General features: G+C 40.7%; 2 protein-coding genes across 4 annotated transcripts; one reads left to right on the forward strand and one right to left on the reverse strand.

The window, feature by feature from the left end:
- The first annotated feature begins 277 nt into the window (after positions 1-277).
- Mlf (myeloid leukemia factor) lies at positions 278-18,546 on the forward strand. Of its 3 annotated transcripts, XM_069505084.1 has the most exons (9): positions 278-538; positions 1,527-1,693; positions 3,467-3,552; positions 4,158-4,260; positions 4,644-4,764; positions 6,603-6,752; positions 10,211-10,276; positions 11,190-11,241; positions 11,869-18,546. In XM_069505084.1, exons 1-8 carry the CDS (start codon positions 480-482, stop codon positions 11,221-11,223), a joined length of 786 nt encoding a protein of 261 aa, XP_069361185.1. In that variant the 5' UTR covers positions 278-479; the 3' UTR covers positions 11,224-11,241; positions 11,869-18,546. The 3 variants fall into 3 exon arrangements, with proteins under 3 accessions (XP_069361185.1, XP_034834886.1, XP_034834887.1); XM_034978995.2 differs by lacking the exon at positions 11,190-11,241; XM_034978996.2 differs by lacking the exons at positions 10,211-10,276; positions 11,190-11,241.
- A 946-nt stretch (positions 18,547-19,492) lies between these two features.
- On the reverse strand, positions 19,493-27,153 carry LOC117991402 (uncharacterized; the record flags this gene model as incomplete). The annotated part of the gene is made up of 6 exons (XM_034978994.2): positions 19,493-19,963; positions 22,435-22,594; positions 24,651-24,855; positions 25,559-25,741; positions 26,252-26,502; positions 27,011-27,153. Coding segments are annotated over 6 exons (1,110 nt in total), but the record flags the coding sequence as incomplete, so codon positions are not given.
- Positions 27,154-27,403: the final 250 nt, after the last annotated feature.

Here is a 27,403-nt window from a genome sequence, read left to right on the forward strand (position 1 = left end):
ACAAATTTTTTCTAAAGGTTACCCGTGGTAAAGCTCGTGGCAGCCGTGGCCTACTCTATGGCCGTGGCTAGTCACTGGCATAGATAATATACTCTGGTTTGGATATGGCTATAACTCTGCTATAACATAACACGAACCCACGAACGAATGTGCTATTCCATAGACAATTAACGTCTTATAAATATTTTCAGGTTTTCGACAGTTTTAACTTTATTTTCTGTGGAGTCCTTAATGGTCCTTACTCCTTGGGCTCCTATGACATCTGTGTTTGACTTCTTTAGTCTATGGTCAAAACTGTTTGACATTGGTTGTAATTTGCTGCTTTGTCGGATTTGTGGAAAATTTTCCAATTTGCCAGAGAATTCGATTTGTTTCGACACTCGTGTTGCGAAAACGTAAAATTTTTACATTGATTAGATATTAACTAAAAGTGTTTGAGCGTTTAATCGAGTATAAAACAACAGTGAAGTGTGAACACGATGTCTCTGTTTGGATCTCTCATGGGGATGGCCGACGTGGATGACGACCCGTTTTTCGGGTAATTTTCATACTAATCTTTATTATTTCGATTACATATTGTAGTATTTCATTTATCTTCATATTAAACTATTTATAGAAGCTATCAAAACCACATTCCCATGGACTAACCACATACAATTAGCACCCTTTGCGTCGATAATAAGCAATGCTTGCGAAACGTCAGGGTATTATGAAAAAACGATTTTACTGTACCTACATATTACCTCTACACTACATATCTATATAGGTACTTAATTATTATTCTTCTATTTGCATATTTTTTCTCCAACTAGCCTATAGAATGTTACAAGTACTTTAATGTTATTAAAAGGTTAACAAAGTAATATTTTGATTTTATAGTGTCATTCAACTTGCTCCATTCCAATGTATTGAGTTTAAATAATGCTTTTAAAGTAGATAAATGGATAACATTTGCTACAGAACAGCATTCAATGTACTAATTACTACAGATATATAATTTATTTATTTATTTTTTATTTTATTTATTTATTTATTTTTTATTATAATATCAACTTTGTCTAAGCCTAGGCTTTGGAATCTATGTGTATGCTTTTACATCATTGGTTGCTTAGAAGATAACCATAATATGTAGCTATAACTCATAAGGCTGCGTAATTTGTACTTTGTTCCATTCTCTGTACTGATTTATATGGACCTCTTTAATCCGAACCCCCCACTGCTTTTTCACTTGCCATCTCGTTGCTTACCATCAGTTGCTTACCCAATGTCGAGTAGGTTGACATTAAATATCTCCCGACAAACTAAAATATTGAATTTCTTTAAAAATGTTTAATAAATGTAACGTTTATAGATGAATATACATTGTAAATTACACAATTAGTTTTATTTCATAAACAATACCTTATAAATTTTCTGTACCATAATCCGAACACCACACAAATCCGAACAGGGGGTAAATTTTCAGGGTTCAGATTAAAGAGGTCCTGCTGTAATATAATGTATATTAATTTATTTAAATTCTCCAGGTCGCACATGAGACATATGCATCAGATGAACAACATGATGAACTCTCTGTTCTCCGATCCCTTTGGCATGATGGGAGAGAGCCCCCTTTCCATCATGGGAGCCCGACGTGGCAACGCCCTGATGCCTTACATGCCTCAGATGCCTTCGTTGAATAGACTTTTTGCAGGTAAATAATCTTCACACAGACTTCAGTGACTGCAATTTGTTTTTGCTTACAACTTGATGTCCAGTGGGGCTGATTCCGATGGCAACAAAATCCATACTAATATTATAAGTGCGAAAGTGTGTCTGTCTGTCTATCTGCTAGCTTTTCACGGCCCATCAGTTCAACCGATTTTGATCAAATTTGGTACAGAGTTAGCTTATATCCCGGGGAAGGACATAGGCTACTTTTATCCTGGAAAATATAGAGTTCCCACAGGATTTTAAAAAAACCTAAATCCACATGGACGAAGTCGCAGGCATCTAGTTTTAGAATATTTACATCTTTTTTTTACCAATGTAATAAGAAAAGGACAGACAAGACAGATAGGTCCTGCACCTGACTTCTCTGATGTTACATATAATAAATAATAATAATATATATGTATGACAAACCAGCTTTACTCACAAATTTCGTTGACATTAGCCTGACTAGTTTCGAACCCATCTGGGTCCTTTTTCTCTGATGTTCTTATTTTTGGTAGCCTGCTTCCTCCCTTTCTGTTGTCCTAAAAAGTGGTTAACTGAAAATGGTTGTTTTTGAGTTATTGTCAAAAAATGTGGGTTATTGTCAAAAAGTAAAAAACAGCATCTCTGTGCATAAATCATAAATGAATCAGCAATCCATTATTTGTCCTTCTTCTCAGAAAACATGTAACAATGGGTGTGAACAATGTTAAAGGTACTTAGTGTAAATGTAATCGGTTATTGCTGACAACTTCCATCATCTAAATTATTGTAATTTCAAACTCATACAAAGAAACTGGTTGAAACTGTAGCTATGGCACATTTATTTTAGTAATTAATCTATAATTATGTCTGGATGTGTATTCTTAGACGAATATTCACCCACCTACATGAAAAACAGTCCAGACTATTGCCAAATAAATTTTGTCACCAAACCATTGGATATACTATTATGTAATGTTTCCCATGTAATAAACAATTAGATCAGATTTCAGTGCTATTTCCATAACGTTGTTATAGTATCAAAAGTCAAAACAATATAGCATCAGAGTAAAATATAGGCAATAGAAATAATACTTAGCAGTTTTTTTAAAATTCAAATAAACTTTTACAATTATTGCTAAGTGAATCTAATCCTGGTTTGGGATGCTCTTCTTGCCAATAAAAACCGGCCAAGTGCGAGTTAGTATAGTAATCTTACTTACTTAAGTGAATTTAGGGTTAGATCACACAAAAAAATTTAATTGTGGTCATGAACTAATAATTAGGATTTTCAATATTCGAAGTAAGATAACTATATCAAATTCAAGTGGGGTATCATATGAAAGGGCTTTACCTGTGCATTCTAAAACAGATTTTTATTTATTTTTATGCATCATAGTTTTTGAATTATCGTGCAAAATGTCGAAAAAATACGACTGTAGTACGGAACTCTCAGTGTGCGAGCCTGACTCGCGCTTGGCCGGTTTTTTTTGTGGTGTAACCACAAAACTCACGGTTTTCGCGTTTTTCCCTTTCCATCTGCTATAAGACCTACTTACCTGCCAAACTTCATGGTTCTTGGTCAACAGGAAGTACCCTGTAGGCAGCAAGCGAGCCGTAGCTTAGTGGTCAGGGCGTCGGGCGCGATCCCAGGAGACGCGGGTTCGATTCCTGCCGGTCCGCAATTTTTGATGGGTATTTAAAATTATTTAGAATAAGGCTCTAGTTAATATACAGATGTAAAATGATTTCTTTTTCTTTCTGTACTTTATCTATCTTCTAATTTTAGATGTGTCAGATGGTCATGGCATGGGCGCCAGCTCATTTTCCAGCAGCACAGTTGTTATGTCCAGCGGACCTAACGGCAACCCACAGGTATGTGCAGATTGTTTTCAACATAGTAAAATTATGGATTACCCATTTAATATATATTTTATTATATCAAACAGGCACACAAACAGATTGGAACTTAAAAATAACAGTAGCAGATCAGCTGCGCGATTGCGGTAGAATGACAGCTACAATGTCACGATCGCAGTCACCTCTAATTGGTCGACGCTCGCTCACTATTGGCTACAATTGTTGCAACAAGAATACTATAAATTCAGCCAATTTCAACAATTGCGATTGTAATGATGATTGATGCTGGTTTTACAAAATCGACCTGCAAGGTCCCTGCAATGATATCATATTAAATGTATTAGATGAGGTAGATCTAACAGAGCAGATAACTTAAAATTTGTAAAATGTTATAAAATTAAAATTTTCAAAATGTAAAATGGTTCATGAGTCAATCAGTTGTTGGATTATATCATCATCATGATGAACCCATCGCCGGCTCACTACAGACCATGGGTCTCCTCACAGAGTAAGAAGGGTTTTGGCTATAGTCCACCACGCTGGTCAAGTGCAGATTGGCAGACTTCACACACCTTTGAGATTGAGTTAGATTATATGATTGACCAAAAATTTGTTTATAGATATATAGTTCCTCGAGCAGCACCAAAATCGGCCCGAATGGTGTGAAGGAGACGCGCAAAACTCTGCAGGACTCCCGCAGTGGCCTGAAGAAAATGTCCATTGGTATGTTAACATATCTATAACTAGCTGATGCCCGCGACTTCCGCGAATCCCGAGGGAACCTTTTGCTTTTCCGAGATAAAAAGTTGCCTATGCCAATTTCTGGGACCTAAGCTTACCTCTGTACCAAATTCATACAAATTGGTTAAGCAGAATCCCGTGGGAACTCTTTGATTTAACGGGATAAATGTCCGTCCCCGGGATGTAAGCTAACTCTGTACCGAATTTTATCAAAATCGGTTAAACTGTTGGCCCGTGAAAAGCTAGCAGACAGACAGTCAGACACGCTTTCGCATTTATAATATTAGTATAGATAGATATAGATTTTTTGAAAATAATTTCTGAATCAACTAACACATTACTGACAGTGGACTTGTCTCTCACAGGTCACCACATCGGAGAGCGCGCGCACTTGATCGAGCGCGAGCAAAACGTGTACTCTGGTGACGCTGAAGAGAGACAGGAGTTCATCAACCTCGAGGAGGAGGAGGCTGAGGACTTTGACAGGTTTGCTCTTTTTACCCTATTACAGTGTCCGTCCGTCCTACCGTCATTAATAATATCCCTTCCAATTAGTCCACTTCCTTTTAGATTGCACAATTACTTACTACCTGCCACCAGGTGAGATTGCAGTTAAGGGCTAACTTATAATAGAATACAAAGGTTTTTTATTCAATTAAACTTTTACAAGTACTTTTGAATCGTCAAATGCATCTACCACTGGTTTGGAATGCCTTTCCTACTGTAAAAGTTCACTGTTTTCCAATGAAAGGTAAAGATTCGCTAACTATGGGCCTCATAAGAAAGCTCTTAGCGAGCATGCTTGGAGTTACTCTACATGATCAAATCAGAACCAGACTGAGCGACATAGCTCAGCGGGTGGCGAAGTTGAAGTGGCAATGGGCAGGGCACATAGTTCGAAACCGATAGATGATGGGGTCTCAAGGTGCTGCAATGGCGACCTCACACCGCCCACCGCCCCACTAGGTGGACGGACGACATCAGGCGAGTCGCAGGGAGCCGCTTTATTCAGGCGGCGCAAGACCGTGGCGTGTGGACGTTCCTTCAAGAAGCCTGAGTCCAGCAGTGGACGTCTATCGATTGCTGCTGATGATGATGATGACTGTTTTCCAGAGTTCTCTTTGCGTGACGATAACCTGTAAGAGCGGTTACGCGCTGCATCCGATCAGAGTTCGTGAAAATACGTTCATTTTTGTTTTGTATGGGAGCTTATGACGTATGTCGTAGGTTATCGCTGGTATTCTTTTTTTTTTTTATTAGAGATAGCGAGCAACCGAGCAGGCGGGTCACCTGATGTTAAGTGATTACCGCCGCCCATGAACATTTGCAGCACCAGAGGAACCGCCGATGCGTTGCCGACCTTTTAGGAATTTGTTGGTCCGCCCCTTGAATTGAAATGAATGAAAAAAATCACGGATGACGGATAGAACCCGGATGACGGAAGTGTAGTGCGTAATCGCCGTATTTGGTATTGTTTTGCTTTTGCTGGTGCTTCGTTTGCTTGTTCTCAGGTGGAAGAAGCGCCGGAACAACCAGCTCTTAGCTTTAAGTTGTGATGTGTGGCACAGTTGTATAGCCCTAAGCACGTCCTTAACGATCCCGACGATCAAATCATGACCGACAATGCTCCCTATCTCGTAGGGCTACACAATCCAACCTTATCACAGCGTCTTCGCCGGCGAAGACGAGGTCCCCGATTTCTAACGTCACCCGGACGTGGACTCACGCCACGGCCTCGGGGGCGTACGGACTAACCAACAAAACCGACAACTCCACCCATCCCAACGTCATCCTAAGCCGTGGTCCGAGCCTCACAGGAGGCGCCCTTAGGAGGACGTTGCCCCCCGACCTCTCTGAATTATTTCTTCGAGCCCTAGGGCTCACCCCCAGGCGGAGCTTCGCGCTCGCCAACCCCCCCGGTGACGCTGTAGCGGCCAGTACCCGTAGTACAAGATTTTACGTCTCACCAAACGAAACCAAATTCGAGAGTCTAAATACTTCCGCGTTACAGTAAAATGGACCTAAACAGCCTTGAATTGAAGTCAAATATTCAATGCCACTGATTTTAATTTCGCAATGTTTCCGCTTGTAGCGCTGGCTGCAGAAGTGTAGACAAACTTGAGCTTTAAAACAAGGCATTTAAGATCCAGTTTACTGTAACGCGGAAGTATTTCGACTCTCGAATTTGGTTTGGTTTGGTGAGACGTAAAATCTTGTACTACGGGTACTGTAGGGCCTACGCAGCATAGTCAATCCGAAACAACACACAAAAAAAACAGTTGCATAAATAAACGTCTTTTCTTTCTTTCCTTCTTTCTTTTCAGAGAGTTCCAGGTGCGCGCGGGCTCTCACCGCAGCCGCTCCCACCGCGCAGCTATAACGGCGCCGCGCGACTCTGCGCTGCCGCCCGCGCGCCTCGCCCTGCCCCCCGCCCCCTCGCACTCGCCTCCATCCCCGCACTCTCACTCCACCGGGTAAATACATTTTGTAGTGTAATAGACCTTCATAAAACGTAAACTAATTGAAAAATCCTATTACAATGTAAAGGATTATTTAAATGATAAGAAAGCTTGGGAATGAGTTGCTTGATATAGTCTAACAAGTTAAAGTGATTTTGTAAAGTGATTCTCTTGTACACAATCTCTAAACTAAACTAAATTAACAGGTCTAAATCTAGTGCTATCCTTTTCCGCAAGCAATATTATGAAAGGGATAGCAATAGATTTTTTAGATGTGCCATTTTAGTTTAGCTTAGGGATTGTCTACAACGAAATTAGCCACAGTGTACTATATGTATAATTAACAGCCGCACTCAGAGTCGCTCAATCGTTACTTAAGGCATTAATTAGTATTGATAAGGAATGAAACGTAAACTTATTGAGAAATCCTATTACAATGTAAAGGATTATTTAAATAATAAGGAAGCTTGGGAATGAGTTGCTTGTGATAGTCTAACAAGTTAAAGTTATTTTGTAAAGTGGTGATAATAAAAAGAATACCCGGCTGACTTTGTTGTGGGCTCTTCTCAGACCTGGGCGCGTTTGGAACCCTCGTAGCTTTAGTTTTAAGTTTGCGTAATAATTATCACCACTATATCTTACAAATCCAACATCTGACCATCAAAAAGAGTTATTTATTACCTATTTTGAATAAATCATTTGACTTTTACTTTGACTTAGTTTGATGACTTACATCCGCACTCAGAGTCGCTTAATCGTCACCTAAGGCAAAGTCAAAGTCATAACGTTTATTCAAAGTAGGTAAAAAAAATCACGCTTTTTAATTAGTCTGTTTGCATTTGTAAGATGATGATATAGTGGTGATAATTTTTCCGCGAACTTAAAACTAAAGCTACGAGGGTTCCAAACGCGCCCAGGTCTGAGAAGAGCCCACAACAAACTCAGCCGGGTATTCTTTTTATTATCACCACTTTACAAAATCACTTTAACTTATTAGAACTATCACAAGCAACTCATTCCCAAGTTTTCTTATCATTTAAAAAATCCTTTACATTGTAATAGGATTTCTCAATAAGTTTACGTTTCATTCCTTATCAATACAAATTAATGCCTTAAGTAACGATTGAGCGACTCTGAGTGCGGCTGTTAATTATTCATAAAGTACACTGTGGCTAATTTCGTTGTAGACAATCCCTAAACTAAACTGAAATGGCACGTCTAAATCGATTGCTATCCCTTTCATAATATTGCTTGCGGAAAAGGATAGCTCTAGATTTAGACCTGTTAATTTAGTTTAGTTTAGAGATTGTGTACTAGAGAATCGGCCCCAATATTCCATCAAGTTTTTGACAGTTTCATTTTTGATGGACTTTTATTAGAAATCTTTCTAAAGTATAGTACAGTAGCTGGCAGGAAATATTACCTAGTACATCGACCTTTAGAAAGAGATATGTGACGTTTTGTCGGGCTCAACGACGGAGACAAAGCTCTACGAAACCGCTATCTCTTTCTAAAGGTTGGTGTACAATATTTCCTGCCGGGTATTTAAGTCCAAGAAAGAGAGGCCTTAGGCACAAATAAACGAAAGTATAGTATATAAGCCTATATCTTATATAGCTTTGGTGCCTGTATCAGACGCATGGCAAATTATATTTTTAAGTTTAAAATTTCGTATAAAATAAGTATTATTAGTTTACGAACTATTCTAGTATTGGCTTTCAGTAGGGTTAGTATAAGATTTTATGTCTCGCCAACGTTGATAGAGTTCGGGCATCGAACCACTTTAGCGTTAGAGTAAAATAAACCTTAATAGCTTTGCTTTAAAGCTCAAATTCGACTACATTTATCTACAGCCAGCGCTCCAAGCGGAAAACTGAAATTAAAATAGATTGTAGTGAATTTACGGCTTTAAACTAAATTTTAGGTCCCTTTTTCTCTAACGTTATTGTTAAGACTTAAAGCGTTGGTAAGACTTAAAATCTCATACTACCGAGATATTTTTGGCATGTTGATGTATTTATTTAAACTGTTGGTACATAGGCTTGGTATTATCTTTTGTTGCGGTTTTATTTATTTTATGTGGGTAGATGGAATAAAAATATAAATGTATAAAATTAAAAGCTGACTGACTGACTATGACTCGCGACGCAACGCGCCGCGTCTCCAGAAAAGAGAGGTTAGCATCCATGTCTCGGGAGGCCATATATTATGTCATCACTGGCAACATGCACTGTGCGAAGACTTTTGTCTTCAAGCACTGAGAAATTTTGGACGAGAAGACATCTTAAAGCTTCCTGAATGTTGCCCAGTCTCATACAACGCACAAAAGGCATCGGGCTAGTTTCCACCCCCATGTCGTCAACATTCCATCTACGCGTACGAAACGCTTTGCGTCATCATATTCCTTATACGCATGGCTGGGGCCTGGAATACTCTTCCGAGATCAGTGTTTCCTGCCAATTGGGCATTTGATTCCAATTTTTTGTTACTTTACTATAAACTAGGATAAAAATAATGACGTAAACTGGAAAAACTAATTAAATCGATCGAATAACAAAAAAGTTATGAGCATTTAAATATTTCTGACTAGACAGAGATAGCGATATAGCATTTTGACGTCACACCTTACTAATGCCATAGTAGCTTCGTGCGGTTTCATACAAATTTTCGTTTTGCGAGAAAGGGATAGAAGACCCTCCCACTCCAAAATTAAAATGCCTGTAACTTTCTAAATCTTTGTTGGATTTTTATATTTTTTTCAGCATACGTCATTATTTTTATCCTAGTTTATAATAAAGTAATAATATTTATCAAATTCAAAAATAGGAAAATACCCAATTAGAGAATCGGCCTCATTATCCGGGTATCTTTAAAACAAGAGTGAATAGGCACCTTCTAGGCAAACGCGTCCCATATTAGGCCACATCATCGCTTCCCATCAGGAGTGATCAAGCGTGCGCGTATCTATCTATATATATAAAAGGAAAAGGTGACTGACTGACTGACTGACTGAATGACTGACTGACTGACTGACTGATCTATCTACGCACAGCTCAAACTACTGGACGGATCGGGCTGAAATTTGGCATGCAGATAGGTATTATGACGTAGGCGTCCGCTAAGAAAGGATTTTGGAAAATTCAACCCCTAAGGGGGTGAAATAGGGGTTTGAAATTTGTGTAGTCCACGCGGACGAAGTCGCGAGCATAAGCTAGTTTATAATAAAGTAATAATATTTATCAAATTCAAAAGTAGGAAAATACCCAATTATAATCCGGGTATCTTTAAAACAAGAGTGAATAGGCACCTTCTAGGCAAACGCGTCCCATATTAGGCCACATCATCACTTCCCATCAGGAGTGATCGTGGTCAAGCGTGCGCGTATAATTAATAAAAAAAAGGTTCCATCTACCCCGCTAGCTGCTAGCCGTAGAATGTAGTACCGCAGTAGTTAGCACAGGTGTGTATTGCAGCGAGCGCCGCCAGCGGCCCGCGCCGCGCCGCGCCTTGCGAGCCGCCGCCAGCTCCCTCGCCACCTCGTAAGTTGTACCCCCTAGCGTCACGAGACTTGGAAACATGGACGGCAACTGATGGGGTTTGGGCTGAAAACCGGCATTTACACTCGAATTTTTAATTAATCAACATTTCTTGACGTCTTCAGTGCTACCAGATTTTTATGAAAAACTAGTTGACCCGGCGAACATCGTACCGCCTAACAGTCGATTCTTTAATTTTTTTATTAGTACTTAATTTTATACTTTTTTTAAATTTTTCTCACCGTAAGAACTATCCTCGTTCTTCAAGGAATATTGTAAAAAAAGAATTAGCGAAATCGGTTCAGCTGTTCTCGAGATTTGCGATCAGCAACACATTCAGCGATTCATTTTTATATATAGAGATAAATAGTGCGGGGGGGGGGGGGGGGGCGGGGCGGGGGGGGGGGGGGCTTTATCTATAGATTCTAAAACAGATTTTTATTTATTTTACGCATAATACTTCTTGATAGTTCAGAATTAAATTGAGTTTGTCTGTCCTTTTCTTATTACATCGGTGAGAAGGAGATGGGAATATTCTAAAATTTAGTTGCGCTCAGAATCTGTACCATTATCTCTTATATGCATAGTAGCCGTAATCATGTTTTCAACTTTCGTGACGAAAACTATATTAAGCTATAAATCCCGCAAATTGCTATTGCGCTGGAACCATGTCTCATTAACATCGAAATGACGTCATTTTGACGTCAGCTGAAATAAAAATATACCATCAGCTCGAAACTTCAGTCTGGTGCTGACGTCACTAAAAAGGCGGCCACACGCATTAGCATTTTGTGGGACTTATATGAAGAGTATTTATAATAGCAGTTTCAATAATATTTATAAAATATATTAATCATATTTGTATAACTTATTTACAAAACCAAAATTCCAAATTTTTAACAAAACTTGTTTCCAGTTCCAGATTTTTGAGGAGGCGTTACTACTACTAATAAATATCGTAACTTTATGTAAAATATTCTCTATTTTATTATATTTTGTATGGATATATTTATTTTATGTCATGCTGTGTATATATTTGCTATGGATTTATATTTTATTTGGGTTTCGTTTCGCTTTGTTTGAGCATGGCCTTTTTTTATTTTCCCTACATTGATGTTATGACCAACAGCCAGCGCTTGCCAATACGCAGATAAACTTTCAGCTTTCATAAAATAACGAAGGTCTGGCACGCGCTGGCTCTCTCTCTATAGATGATCTGGCCAATTCTTCTGTCAATCACACAATCTCTGAACAAAACTAAATTGACAGGTCTAAATCAACTGCCAATGATATTAATGTATGGTTAAAAAAAAGATTGGCATGGCGGCCATTTTGAACTTCGCCATCTTGCATGCTATAAGTCTCGCAAATTGCTAATACGCGTGGCCGCCATTTTAGTGACGTCAGCACCAGACTGAAGTTTCGAGCTGATTGTATGGGTAATTTTATTTCGGCTGACGTCAAAATGTCGTCGTTTCGATGTTAATGAGACATGGTTCCAGCGCAATAGCAATTTGCGGGACTTATAGCTCTTGAAGGTCCATCATGGTTTAGTTTAAGCAGCAAAAGCTAACGTTCAGTGTAACCTCTTGCAGCTCCGGCGTGCGCGAGGTGTACAGCGGCTCGCACCCGCAGCGCCGCCACAAGCACAAGCACCGACACACGCCCAGCGACAACTAAGCCTTCTCAGGGACTCTACACCAGTTCATATTCGCTCCCTCTAGTTCGTGGCCACTTCCCACCGGCGTGTGACTCTACTATCGCCTTAAGGTTGTTTTACGCCGGAGTAACATTATCATGCAGCATGCTACAAATGGACTTATAGTCGACGCATTTTTAACTGAGTCGTCGAGTTAAACTCGCTCGCACTTACCTACGACCTGTAAGTGCGAGCGAAACAGACGGATAACTCGACGACTCAGTTTAAAATGCGTCGCCTATAGTTATGCTAAAATGAATCAACCCACGAATAGACCAAAAATGAGTTACATAATGATAATTCTCATTAGAAAATCCATACTAATATTATGAATGCGAAAGTGTGTTTGTCTGTCTGTCTGTATGCTAGCCTTTCACGGCCCATCTGTTCAAACGATTTGGACGAAATTTGGCACAGGAGTAGCTTGCATCCCAGGACAGGTTATTTTTTATCCCGGAAAATAGAAGAGTTCCCGCGGGCGAAGTCGCGGGCATCATATAGTCTTATATAAATCCTAAAGCTCTGTCGCTGACTAAACTTGAACCACACGCAATCACAAGTCAAACATAGTATTTGACAACTAGTCAAATCAGTAACTTTTTATCAAACGTCAAAACGCGAAATTAATATGCGATATTCTATGAAATACTGGAATGTGACGTCACATCATAATGCCTTACTTTTTTTAGTTTAATCGATAATTTGAAATGGTTATTACACTTAAAACTAACAAAGGACGTGGATTTTACGTATTTTGGAAGATCCCCTATTTAATAATCACTGAGAAATAATTTATTTTTGATGTAGTCAAATACCCAATTAGAATATTATGATTGGACAGTCTGCCGATTCTTGTTACATTTCAAATGCGATCCTGTGGCATGCCGCAAAGTCGCACTATGTCGCTCTGGCGTAAATTAACCTTTACCTGGCTCGTAGAATCTCTATCCACGCCATGATAATCCCAAAAGTCATGGGATGCGGCCATAACTATAAAATCTAGACTTTGAATTAGGCGACCCCGACACTATGCTGGCCATACACGATCAAGTTTATCGTCAAGTTTGCAGCGAACTTGAAGCGGCGTCCAGTCAACTGATGCCATACACTGTCAAGTGTGCTGACACCATACAACGTCAAGTTTACTGGCCGTTGCGTCAAGTCCGCTGCAAAGCCTTAGAGCCTCAATAGCTCAACAGTTAAGGCGCGGACTGAAATCCGAAAGGTCGGCAGTTCAAACACCAACCGTTGCACTATTGTCGACTGTCGTACCTTCTCCTAGCACAAGCTTTACGCTTAGTTGGAGGGGAAACGGGAATATTATTCATGACTAGCTTATGTTCGCGACTTCGTCCGCGTGGACTACACTTTCAAACTCCTATTTCACCCACTTAGGGGTTGAATTTTCAGAAATCCTTTCTTAGCGGATGCCTACGTCATAATAGCTATCTGCATGCTAAATTTCAGCCCGATCCGTCCAGTAGTTTGAGTTGTGCGTTGATAGATCAGTCAGCCAGTCAGTCACCTTTTCCTTTTATATATTTAGATTAGCACGGCTAGTATTCTTTTGAAAAAAAAATGGACGGTAAAATTTGGTCGCCTCAATTCTCCATATATTTGTCCATATAGCTCCATATAGCAGTCCGCAAACGTCGCCTCCCAAGTGTCACAAGTCGCGGTCGCGTAGTTTAGAATCGCCTTTAAGGCTCAACGCACACTGGCAGAGCCGCAGCGAAGCGTCTTTCTTGATAACAACTCAAATTAAGCTTTATTTACTTTGGCATAACGGCGCCAACACGCGTTCAATTTACTCTGGATCATTTTAGGACTGACGCTTCGCGTCTCCCTTACTGTACCGCCCGTATGTCTTGAGCCTCAGACATTTGGCCCCAAGTAGGCCCAAGAAAAGGGCTGTTCATTTAAGATGATTTTATTTAATATAGAATTTTAATTTAAGGCGATAATCACTTGAAAATAGAAACGAAACGAAGCGACACCAAGCATTCCGTCTCACTCGCACGTTAACCCCACGTTCCCACTTGTCGTTGTCGGGCCCGGATTTAAATCGGATGTTCCAGTGGCAGAACATTTTATATGAAGCTATTCACACTTGTCGGAAACCGATTTTGTGCCAAAATGTATTGCCACTGCAACATCAAACGATAAACGACAAGTGGGAACGGAAGGGGGGGGGGGGGGGGTGTGATCGGGAATATTTAAATTTTCGATTTTCTTTATTAGGACGAGTTGTATTAAAATCGAACCCAAAACCTTTAGTATCTTTTTGTATGTTAAAAGTGCTGTAAAAATGACATTTATATTAAATACATTATTTTTGCCTTGAGCTTTCAAAAATTCTAAATTAAATTAAAATTCTCTCTTAGCACTAAGGTAATAGATATAAAATGTTTAATTAATAATAATAGTTTAAAGATGTATTGTGATTTTGGCTTGGACATTTATGCAAAAATTATAAGTTTATTGACATATAACTATCTGTATTATTATGTGTAACTAGACGATACCCGCGACTTCGTCCGCGTGAATTTAGATTTTTTAAACCCAGTCGGAACTTGTTGATTTTTCACGATCAAATTCCTACCTATATGCCCGTCTCCGGAATGCAAGCTATCTCTATGCCAAATGCGTCAAAACTGAATACTATCATGGACTGTAGTAATGAAATGATGTGATTTTTTTTGTACAGCGGTTGTTTATGGGGCTATAATTAATTATTAAAGAGAATAATTGATTGATGAAAAACATGATTTTATTTTTAACACGAACGTCACGCTGTACGGAAGGTAAACGACAATTTTTTTCAATTTTTAAACATTAAAATAGATTAATTTCTGCGGGAAAATATTTTTATGTTAAAAACTTAAAAAATGTTTGTCGTTTAAACTTTGTGACGTTATTGATCTTCGTAAGCTTTTGGTAGATCGTGATAATAAATAAATATGAAATTCAAAGTCCTGACTGACTGACTGACATATATATCAACGCACAGCCTAAACCGCTGGTCTTAGAGACATGAAATTTTGAGGGTGTGTTCTTTGTAAGGAGTAGGTATCCTACTAAGAAAGGATTTTTCGAAATTCTACCCCTAAGTGGGTTAAATAGGGGATGAAAGTTTGTACGAAAGTACGTCATTTTCCAAGTTATTTGCATAAAAATTGGTATTTGGGTTTTCGGTCACAAATGAAGAAATACGTGTGCCAGGATTTTTGGAAATTCCACCCGAGCGAAGCCGGGCGGTTCAGCTAGTAAATAAATAAAAATCATGATATTTAAAATTATTTCTCTTTAATAATAATTTCTAGCCCCATAAACTGCCGCTATACATAAAATCACGTTATTTTATTACTGCAGTCCCAGACCCTATTAAAAGGACCGACAGAGATATTTTCACATTTTCTAATGAAACCGGTTTAGGGCACATCGGGTATATGGTTCCGAAGTCTGATTTTTGAAAATTCAACTCCTAAGGGGGTGAAATAGGGGTTTGAAATTTGTGTAGTCCACGCGGACGAAGTCGCGAGAATTAAGCTACTTTAAGAATAATTTTGAAACACACTTTCATTCTCTATAGAAATAACCTTATTTCCTAATCTCAACCCATCGCTGGCCCAGCACTAAGCACGGGTGTCTTCTCAGAATGAGAAGGGCTTAGGCCATAGTCCTCCATGCTAACCAAGTGCGAATGGGCAACTTTATTTATTGTACCAACTACTATTTTTTTCTTTTGCTAAATCGAGGCAGTTTTGATATTAGGTATTAGGTAAAATTTAGAAATAAATGATAATATTATAATGGTAATGTATAATTTAATGTAATTATAAAAGTGACACTTTAGGCTCCTTCATGTTATAAAAAATTATCAAAAACAGTGCCATCTTTGCCCGATTTAAGGCGCAAACACATTATAGTCCGTACAAAGTGACTTCTCACGCCCCATTTTAACTCTATGGGTCAACTGTCATATCAAAAGTACGGTTCACCTTTGAAATAAGGACTAAAATCGTACTTTTGACATGAAATTTGACACAAAGTTAAAATGGCGCGTGAGAAGTCATTTTTTCGTATTATAATGTGATGTGTCGGAACCTACGGATATAGTGCGTACATTTTGAGATCTCACTCGCCATTTTAACTCTGTCAACTGTCATGTCAAAAGTACGGTTCACCTTTAACTTAATCCAGTTCACGACTTCGGCTTCGACGGTTTAGACGTCACTGGCAGGCGTCAAATGTTCCTTCACTTGACGCTAGGGAGCCTATGAATCGCCTATTTCTCCCCATAGCCTAATATTTGACATATCATCGGTTCAGCAACAAACTGAGAGTTCCCTCACTCTATTTCACTCTTTTGACATGACAGTTGACACATAGATCTAAAATGGCGAGTGAGATCTCAAAATGTATGCGATATACATTATAAACCCCTTAGGGTCACCCTGCGATATGCTAGGCCTTGTTGTAAGAAGTTATTATAATGTGTATGAGCCTAATAATATGTATTGTTTGTCTCTCAGTTTGTATGTATTGATATTAATGTAAGTATTAGATTCCGTATATTTGCATAGTTTGTGACGGGTGTAGTTAATTTAGATTACAGAATGGATAATAAATAATTAATTATGTAATTCATGCTTATCGTTTTCGCTTGCCAGTATTTTCATTAATGAAGAATTTTAATGAATCCAAAATAACCTTTTGGTATGTAATTTAATGTCAATGGTATGTAATTTAATGTCAATGTTTTGTTTCTTTTGATAGCCAATGACTTTGAAGCCAAAGTTACTATTGGCTGATTAATATAAATATTAAATACATTTTGCTCCCCAATGGCAAATGAAACCGCTATATTTTTGATTCAAAATTAAATAAGTTATATTTTCGTTTTTTTTAAATCTATAAACAAATAGAAAGTTAAATTTATTTTTTGGGACATGTCCGTAAAATCAAACTTTTCTTTACTTATAAATTAATTTAAATCAAAGATTTTTTGAATTACTTCTACAAGATTTTACTTTTCTTTTGACATAAATTGTTAATCCATTCTACCCTTATTTCTTTGAATAAGTTAGTAATTTAAGATTAAGGTTACAGTATTCGGCAGTAAATATACACATCGTGCTTTAGAAAGAGATAATTGGCAGTTTTGACTTTGTATAGCATCGTCTCCGTCACACTTACGTGATGTTTTTGACAACCTCTCTGACGCAATGGTGATCGCTTTGGTATTTATTATACGTGGAGGTGCCGAGTTCGATTCCTGGCAAAGGCAATTTGGGAATTTTAATTTCTAAATTGTCTCTAGTCTCGACCTTGGCCATAGCTAGTTACCAACCTACCGACAAAGCCGTTTTGCCAAGCGGTTTAACGTTCCGGTACGATATCGCGTAGAAACCGATCAGAGGGTTTAATAAAACTTCCATTTCTTTAAAAAAAAGCTAGCCCGCTTCCATCTTAGGCTGCATTACCACTCACTACCAGGTGAGATGGCATTGAAAGGCTAACTACTATCAGAAAAAAACAGAAAACGCTTCGGCGCTGACTTATCGATTAACAAATACCTAAACCATCTATTATAGTACAACTAGATGATGCCTGCGACTTCGTCCGCGTGGATTTAAGTTTTTAAAAATCCCGTGGGAACTCTTTGATTGTCCGGGATAAAGAGTAGACTATGTCCTTCCCCGGGATGCAAGCTATCGCTGTACCAAATTTCGTCAAATTCGGTTGAATGGATGGGCCGGGAAAGGCTAGCAGACAGACAGACAGACTTTCGCATGTATATAATTTTTTTTTTCTTTTTAAATATTAGTAGATATGCATGTTTAGAAAATTGGCACATGTTACCGACAATTCTCCTTCGTGCCTCCTTCAAGCTTCTTGACACTCACTGTGTGTAGTGCATCTGGTTTGGCAGTACAAAAAGTCACCAAACAAGAAAAGGCGATGAATCTCAAAGACAGAGATGATGCTCTACGAAACCACCAATTACTTGTTGTACCTATCTCTTTCTAAAGCTCGATGTGTGTCATGAATCTTCTATAATTTATGTTCCTGGAATGCCTACTTAAAGCAAAACCTACTTATCGATATCCCACATCGACTACGAGCGATACCATAGTGGGGTCCGATCTCTCGCTCTAATTTATTAGTCAAAGCGGGATAGCGATAAGTAGGTATTGGAAGTGAACTCTACATTACCTTCTACTTTGTGTGTTTACTGCCGGGTACTGTACTGTAGACGAATACAGTTGCATGTAATCTGTGTTGTAACTTGTAGCCTGTAGGTATTACAGGGCCCAGCACGAAATAAACTGAACTTTAGAAAAAGATTTCGGCTTCGTACTCTCGTCGTCTCTGTCACTCATACCTGTGTGACGTTTTGTTGTCGAAGACAGAGACAACGCTCTATAGAACCGCTTTCTCTTTCTAAAGTGTACAATATCCCTGCCGGGCAGTGTATTTCATAGCATCTATCTCAGCAACTCGAGGCACAAAGTGAGGGTGCTGGAACGAATCGCCCATTCCTTTGAATAAAGTGAATATTATTTTAGAATTATTGTTTTTGTTCATACAGGACCATTGGTTCTTCACGTTCCCGGCCCGCGGGGTGATGTAAAACGTTGCAGTAGCGACAGCAACGCGACAGCAGTAGCAATGCGACAGTTCATTTGCTGTCTCTCTTCTTATTTTGCTTTGTGGCTATTGCTCTCTCTCTCTAGCCGGACGTTTGACAGCAATGATCGCGACATTTGCGCCTGTCGCGAGATACGTAATCACACCGCCGGTATCCACCTTCCTAAATAAGACGTCCTAAATGGTTTAGTTACCGTCAAATTTTGAAACCTAAGCCAAGATAGGGTTAAATTAGAATAAGAGTTACCTATATTTGGATAAAAAATCGATGTGGGCAATGTTGGCTGAAAGTCCGGACTACTTTGCCCACCATTAAAATCGAACAAATTTTGGTTCGAATGTTAATTTATTTAAAAAAATTACATAGCGAATTTGCTTATACATAAATTGCTTTTTGGCAAAGTATCAGTGCGTGGCAAAGTTGGCTAGTTTGACGGTAACTATACCATTTAGGACGTTTTGTTTGGGAAGGTGGAACATGCCCCTTAGAATAACAAACATGCCCTCTTATGCCCTTTAGAAGATGCCTATTCACTCTTGACTTGAAGTCTGAAGGTACCCATATTTAAATTGGAGGGGAAAACTGATGCTGGAAAGGCGATCCTATATCCTATATATCCTAGCAGTTCGAATTAGAAACGACGGGTTGTACAGTACGCGGCAGAAAGTAATGTAACATATCGGCTTTGTAGAGCGTTGTCTCTGTCACTCATATCTATATGACGTTTTGTCAGTCTCAACGACAGAGACAACGCTCTACAAATTCTGCTGTCACCTTAAAAGTCGATGTATTTACATTACTTACAATTATGTACATTACTTTCGGCCGCGTACTGTAATAATAGGTTAATTAAATAAACGCAATGTTGAGGGAAAATGTTTAATCAATAAAATCAGTAGATAGATAAGTAGGTACCCAATTCACCGAAAGATACATTTAAATATTACGATAATAATTTGAAACTTATCGAAAGAAAAAGAAGCATAATTTAACGTGATTACAATCCGTCACCAAGAATTAATGTAAGTAGGCATTCTAAATAATAAAATGATTTAAAAATTTGGTATATAAATATAAAATTAATCTAAAAAGGATAAACGTAGGTATTCTGTTCTTTTCAACGGGCGCCATTTTGAACTCTCTTATCGGCCATTTTGTGTCTGTCATGTCACAGATACATGCGGCATATGTCGTCGTTGATTTCCAGCATTTGGTCTATGAAGGACTGGTCCGCCATGATGTTCGCCAGCTTGGTGATGAGGTCCAATAGTCCACGCTTCTTGTACCGCATTGTTACGCTAACTTCCTCGAGTTCCTCTAATATGGAGGGTTGTACCTGGTGAAAAGATGCTTTTTATTTATTGTATAGAAGCAGGCGTTATTTTGCGGAAATCATGATATACCTACCTACCTACAATGGACCAAAAGCTTAATTTGCTACAATCCGCTGTATGGTGCAAGTCATGCAACATGCGACAATGGGAGGGCGGGCGGTGCATTTCGCATGCTGCATGTTGCACCATACAGATTTGATCTGTTTCAGCGGAGTATAACAAACTACATGATGCCCGCCGATCGCGACTTCGTCCGCGTGGATTTAGGTTTTTTTAAAATCCCGTGGGAACTGTTTAATTTTCCGGGATAAAAAGTAGCCTATGTCCTTCCCCGGGATGTAAGCTAACTCTGTACCAAATTTCATCAAAATCGGTTAAACTGTTGCGTCGTGAAAAGCTAGCAGACAGACAGACCGACACACTTTTACATTTATAATATTAGTATGGATTAAGCTTTTGGTTCATTGCTTACATTTATTGTAGGTAAGTGTTGTGTCTAATTCTGTCTAAACTAAATTAAAATAACTGGTCTAAAGATATTGCTATCCCTTTCATAATGCTTCTTGCGGAAAAGGATACCAGTAGCACTAGATTTAGAGCTGTCTTTTCATGCTGGCCAATGACCATACACGATCAAAAAAGCTGTGATAGCCTAGTGGTTAGGACGTCCACCTCCTAATCGGAGGTCAGGGGTTTGATTCCGGGCACGCACCTCTTAACTTTTTGGAGGACTATTCACTAAAGAATATCTTCAATATTTTACAATATTAAAAAATAAATAATCAAATTTGTAGTTTTTGAGGCCAAAACTTGATTCTTTGAACATCCGAAATGTGTCTCAACACAGCTTTTGGGACGCATAACGACCATCCTAAACAGCTGTTATTACGTGTGCCTTGCTGAAGGAAAACATGCTTAAAAATTCATGTAGAAATTACAGTGATTTTAGTTCGGCCCAACAAGAATTGTTTACTTCGCGGTAAAAGCGTGGTAATAGCGATTGAATAAATAAAGAGAAAGGGGCTAAAATGGGTGAAATTACAGTTGGCAAAGCATTTCCATAGGTATAAATAATGGTCTATCATTATCGGACGTACTCGTAACTTATTATGCAAATATGTGAATTTCAAGTAAGTAGCTGTTATTTACTTGTCTATCAATCATTAGGTAGATACCTACCTATTTGTGTAAAATGCAAGCAATAGTAGGGAAAGCCCAGACTTGACGCATTTAGGTAGGTACCTATATTATGTTAGGGAAGGTGTTAAAAAACAACCTGAAAATCAAAAGGACTCTTTTTGCTTTTAATTTGCAGCACTTCAAAATTTATACAAGTGCAAATTATGAACAAAACCGCTCCATCTTGTAGGAACGTAAGAAAGTCCTAGAAAATTATTATTTAAGTACCAAAGTACGTCAATTAGATACTCGAAGATTTAATTTAAGAGCTGGACTGAAATCTAATTCGTAAGTTCGATTTTCGGAGGGACTAAAACTGTTATACTGTTCGCCTCAGTGTTCAGATTTACAGAACTTTAGGTACCTATATGTAGGAAAGTCTTCTCATTCATTATTTTGTGTAAATAGGTATTTAAGAGCACTAGGAAGTCTGGTAGGTGAGGTAATAGGGTAAATATTTGCCGAACTGAAACACCGCTAAATCGATTAGTACCTACCTACGCTGCGTTTACGCAGTCCAAGGTTTTTCCGATAAACTTTAAGTATTTAAGCAACACGTGAGGTTAGACATCCATTTTCAATTTTCACACACTTACGTAATTTCTAAATCTCGTCGATTTAGGGGTTTGAAAATCCCGTAGGGCCTCTTGTATTTTCTAGAATAAAAAGGAGCCTATGTCCGTCTCCGGGAAGCAATGCTATATCTCTGTAGGTACCTACTCTTATTATCACCTAGTTCACCCACGTAGATTTTAAATCCCGGGGGAACTGTTTGATTTTCCGGGATAAAAAATATATTTGATTTCTCAAGTCGGCGATTAATAAAATATACTTACCTACCTGTTTAATGATTAGTGAGGCCAATTAGACACACTTATAATTTTTTTTATCGATTACAAGTTAGCCTTTGACTGCGATTTCTCCTGACGTGTTGATACAGCCTAAGATGGGAAGCGGGCTAACTTGGAAGGGGTAATGACAGTTTTATTAACCCCATACCTCTTATCGGTTTCTGAACCGTAACGCTAAATCGCTTAGTGATTGTGGTACGGTACGGCTTTGCCAGTAGGGTGGTAACTAGCCACTGCCGAAGCCTCCCACCAGATCAGACCAATCACAATTTAGAAAATATAAATTCCCAAATTGCCCCTGCCGGGAATCGAATCCTCACACTGATAAGACCACAGCACTACTCGTGTGACTACAGCGTACACCACTGGGCCAGGGAGGTCATCGAAAATGTTAAACACTACTTTCCCGTATTCAAATAAAAAAGTAAGTAAAACTGACTAACATTGTGCGGTTCTCTGAAGGTGCTGAACTTGTACTTGGTCCTCCGTTTGTCAATGCCGTTATCGGAGAAGATGGTGAACACGGCGTCCTCCGTGTGACTGCCTACAGGGAAGTACATCCCGGCCACCAGCCGCCCCTTGCGGTCCCGGGCTAGCAAGCTCCTGGGGACAACAACAGTTATAAAAATAAAGCAATAATAATTAATTATTTTGTCGGAGCTATGTGCGTTTCAAGCAATCAATCATTACATGCTTCTGTGAAGAAAAACGGCGTGAGGAAACCTGCATGCCTGAGGGATAATAGTGTTCTCAAAAGTGAGTGTCTCAAAAGAAGTCTGCCAATCCGCACTTAGTGTAGGTAGGTATACTATGACCTAAAATCCTTTTCATTCTGAGAAAAGTTCCGGTGCAGTAGTCGGCCGGCAATGAGTTGAGACAGAAGTTCCGGAAGTCTGCCAATCCGCACTTAGTGTAGGTAGGTATACTATGACCTAAAATCCTTTTCATTCTGAGAAAAGTTCCGGTGCAGTAGTCGGCCGGCAATGGGTTGATATAGAAGTTGCGGAACAGTAGTCGGCCGGCAATGGGTTGAGATAGAAGTTCCGGAACAGTAGTCAGCCGGCAATGGGTTGAGATAGAAGTTCCGGACCAGTAGTCGGACGGCAATAGGTTGAGATAATGATGATGAATTCATATCTCGCGATCATACGCCACGAGCGACGTCTGGCACTTGACGGCGGCGCCACGCTCGGGCCACTCTACGTAGTTGCCGTTGTTTTATAGATACCTGAAGTCCAGGTTGCGCTTCTCGGTGATCAGGATGCAGTCGAGGAAGGGCTGCGCCACGTAGATGAGCGACGTCTGGCACTTGACGGCGGCGCCACGCTCGGGCCACTCTACGTAGTTGCCGTTGTTTTATAGATACCTGAAGTCCAGGTTGCGCTTCTCGGTGATCAGGATGCAGTCGAGGAAGGGCTGCGCCACGTAGATGAGCGACGTCTGGCACTTGACGGCGGCGCCACGCTCGGGCCACTCTACGTAGTTGCCGTTGTTTTATAGATACCTGAAGTCCAGGTTGCGCTTCTCGGTGATCAGGATGCAGTCGAGGAAGGGCTGCGCCACGTAGATGAGCGACGTCTGGCACTTGATGGCGGCGTCGCGAGTTACACGCTTGCTAAACTCCACGTAAATGCCGTTGTTTGTTAGATACCTGAAGTTATACACCAGGTTGCGCTTCTCGGTGATCAGGATGCAGTCGAGGAAGGGCTGCGCCACGTAGATGAGTGACGCCTGGCACTTGACGGCGGCGCCGCTCTCGCGCCACTCTACGTAGTTGCCGTTGTTTCATAGATACCTGAAGTTATACACCAGGTTGCGCTTCTCGGTGATCAGGATGCAGTCGAGGAAGGGCTGCGCCACGTAGATGAGCGACGCCTGGCACTTGACGGCGGCGCCGCGCTCGCGCCACTCTACGTAGTTGCCGTTGTTTCATAGATACCTGAAGTTATACACCAGGTTGCGCTTCTCGGTGATCAGGATGCAGTCGAGGAAGGGCTGCGCCACGTAGATGAGTGACGCCTGGCACTTGACGGCGGCGCCGCTCTCGCGCCACTCTACGTAGTTGCCGTTGTTTCATAGATACCTGAAGTTATACACCAGGTTGCGCTTCTCGGTGATCAGGATGCAGTCGAGGAAGGGCTGCGCCACGTAGATGAGTGACGCCTGGCACTTGACGGCGGCGCCGCTCTCGCGCCACTCTACGTAGTTGCCGTTGTTTCATAGATACCTGAAGTTATACACCAGGTTGCGCTTCTCGGTGATCAGGATGCAGTCGAGGAAGGGCTGCGCCACGTAGATGAGTGACGCCTGGCACTTGACGGCGGCGCCGCTCTCGCGCCACTCTACGTAGTTGCCGTTGTTTCATAGATACCTGAAGTTATACACCAGGTTGCGCTTCTCGGTGATCAGGATGCAGTCGAGGAAGGGCTGCGCCACGTAGATGAGTGACGCCTGGCACTTGACGGCGGCGCCGCTCTCGCGCCACTCTACGTAGTTGCCGTTGTTTCATAGATACCTGAAGTTATACACCAGGTTGCGCTTCTCGGTGATCAGGATGCAGTCGAGGAAGGGCTGCGCCACGTAGATGAGTGACGCCTGGCACTTGACGGCGGCGCCGCTCTCGCGCCACTCTACGTAGTTGCCGTTGTTTCATAGATACCTGAAGTTATACACCAGGTTGCGCTTCTCGGTGATCAGGATGCAGTCGAGGAAGGGCTGCGCCACGTAGATGAGTGACGCCTGGCACTTGACGGCGGCGCCGCGAGTGACACGCTCGCGCCACTCCACGTAGTTGCTGTTGTGTGGGTTGAAGCAGTACTCGAAGTCCTTGCGGCACGTCGGCTCTTCGGATTGGGTGAACCAGCCTGTTGAGAGAGAAACAGGATTTACCGAAATGGTGACTTATATAAATTAAGAAAATCTTTTTAAAGTGTAGGTATGTGTATCCAAGTTCCAATTCCAATGGCAGCCAGCTCGACCAAGCAACACCTGGTGGAGGTTCACTGAAGCAGACCTTAAGGAATGGGACTCTCGTGCGTGGAACCATGTCAAGTTAGTAGCTTAATACAGGGGGGCATCTAAACCAACTGCCATAGGCCCAAATTCCACGAGGTTATGAAAAAATTCAATTACCACCATCATCATCATACTGAAATTTATGGAAGACCCACTGAAGTTCTAAGTTGGAGTTTAGAACTTTGCCTTGTATATTTTATTTACCAACCTATCATGATTAATACAACCCAGTTAAACTTAAGTGTTAACTTATCATGTTCATCAGACTAACCTATCGTGATCATTTCAACGCCGACCCGCTGTCGAGCCCAGCGGGGTGATTACGTATCTCGCGACAGGCTTGCGACAGGCATAAATCTCGCGATCATTGCTGTCAAACGTCCGACTAGAGAGAGACACCAATACCCACAAAGCAAAATAAGAAGAAGAAGAAGAGAGACAGCAAATGAACTATGAATTGTCGCATTGCTACTGTTGTCGCGTTGCTGTCGTTACTGCAACGTTTTACGTAATCACCCCGCCGGTCTATCATCAGAACGAGAAGGAACTAACCTGAATGCGGATAAAGTTTGTCATGCATCACGCATATCAGCCGCGCGAGATGGTAGCCGGGGTCTGCGAGCATGACGCCGGCGCGCCCGTCCACGAGCATGTGCACGCACACCAGCACGTGCTCCTTCTCCGCGTACTCCACGGAGCACGGCCCTTCGCCCATCGACACGTACTCCCGCACGTCTGAACACAAACCAGAAAATATTACTTTTCTCTAACATGGGGTAGATTTACAAAATTCTTTTATGTTTTAACCCTATTCAAATACAGACAGGTTTTGTGGTTCCTGCTAACTTTGCTTATCAATTTTGTTTGATTTCATTTATTTATTCATTTGCTTTCATGGTTACATGAAGCCCCGTTAGGGCATTGCAAAGTTAGGTACTTTAACAATAAATACATAGTAAATAGGTAGGTTGTTTTTGTTATCTATCAATATTACTTATAACTTTTTTTAGCACTTTGATATGGTAAATATTAACTTAATTGATGTCGATTTCATTCAATTGATGTCGATTTAGTGTTTTGCATTCTGTTGTACATAATCTCAAAACTATAATCTCTTTCATAATACTATCTACCCCTTTCATAATATTCTCTGCAAAAAAGGATAACCCTGTGGTTATGATCTGTATCATGAACTGTCAATTTAGTTTAGAGATGAGTACAACAGAATTAGCCACATTATCTTACTTAAGACGGCTTCCTCGCACGACACTATAGAAGTAGCTGAGGCAAAGCCAGGGAACTGCTCATCCAGCGCGCGCCACCTCCTCAGCAGCTCCATGCCGAGCCCGACGCAGGTCTTCTTCCTCCTGATGATGGGTGGAGTGTACTTCTCGAACATTCCGTACAAAGGTTCATTCCCCTTCTTCTTCTGGAACGCGTCGTATAAAGCCACGAAGTTGCTCACGGAATCATAGTTGTTGTAAACGAGGAGGAACCTTGAAACAGAAGTATAGGTACATGACTATAGTGGACTACACAAATTTCAACCCTCTATCTTACCCTATTAGGGGCTCAATTTTCAAAAAAAATCTTTTTTAGTAAATGTCCACGTCATAATAGCTCCAATTCTGAATGATGACTTAAACTTTTATCAGTCTTATGTGCTTTCAGACATAGATGGCAATACGTATTTCAGTGTGTTTTTTTCAGCGCTCTCACATTGTAATAAGCGACGATGCAACTTACGATGAAAACGGGCTAACTTGAAAGAGTTATGGCAGTTTAGTTGAAACCATGCCCCTAATTGATTTCTACGAGGAATCGTACCGAAACGCTAAACATGGTAAGTTTTTGCCGCTAGCAGGTAAAACCTCCCACCAGACCAGGTCAGAGACAAGCTAAAAATTATAATTTCCCCTAATTAACCCAGGAATCGAACCCAGGGCCTCTCCCTTTATAAGTGCTCATCAAGGAAGTCGTATGTGTTTTGTTAGAGAGATGTACCTCAGTATCGCCTCTGCCCGGGCGACGAGGTCCTCATGCTGCTCCGTCGTTAAATGAATCGGTTGTGTTGGCGTCGCCCACCTTGGGGGCGGTAGTGTCGGCGTCAGGTGGTGCACGCCCGAGTCAATGTCGCTCGCATCGAGTCAACTAGGCCACTCGTCACCCCAGCGGCCGACCTCGGGCGACGGCGGCTCGGCTTCGGCCTCGTCGCTCCAGCGGCTGACGTCGGCCGACTCGGCGTCGGCCCCCGCCTCGTCGGAGAGGCTAACATCGTCGTCGCTTTGTGTCCTGGAAGCGCCTGCGAGCGCCTCACGCTTCTCTAACACCAATAATAATAGTTTTTCACGCTCTGCAACAAAAAAAGTAACCATAAGTTTTAGATAAGTGGTCTAT

This window comes from Maniola hyperantus, chromosome 19, assembly GCF_902806685.2.
Source record: "Maniola hyperantus chromosome 19, iAphHyp1.2, whole genome shotgun sequence".
NCBI classification, from domain to species: domain Eukaryota; kingdom Metazoa; phylum Arthropoda; class Insecta; order Lepidoptera; family Nymphalidae; genus Maniola; species Maniola hyperantus.

Excerpts from the sequence above, each read along its gene's own strand:
- Mlf (XM_034978995.2), top strand. The coding sequence starts at position 480 with ATGTCTCTGTTTGGATCTCTCATGGGGATGGCCGACGTGGATGACGAC. Across the intron at positions 539-1,526 it reads GATGACGACCCGTTTTTCGG|GTCGCACATGAGACATATGC; the intron begins GTAATTTTCATA and ends TAAATTCTCCAG. Across the intron at positions 3,553-4,157 it reads GACCTAACGGCAACCCACAG|ATATATAGTTCCTCGAGCAG; the intron begins GTATGTGCAGAT and ends ATTTGTTTATAG.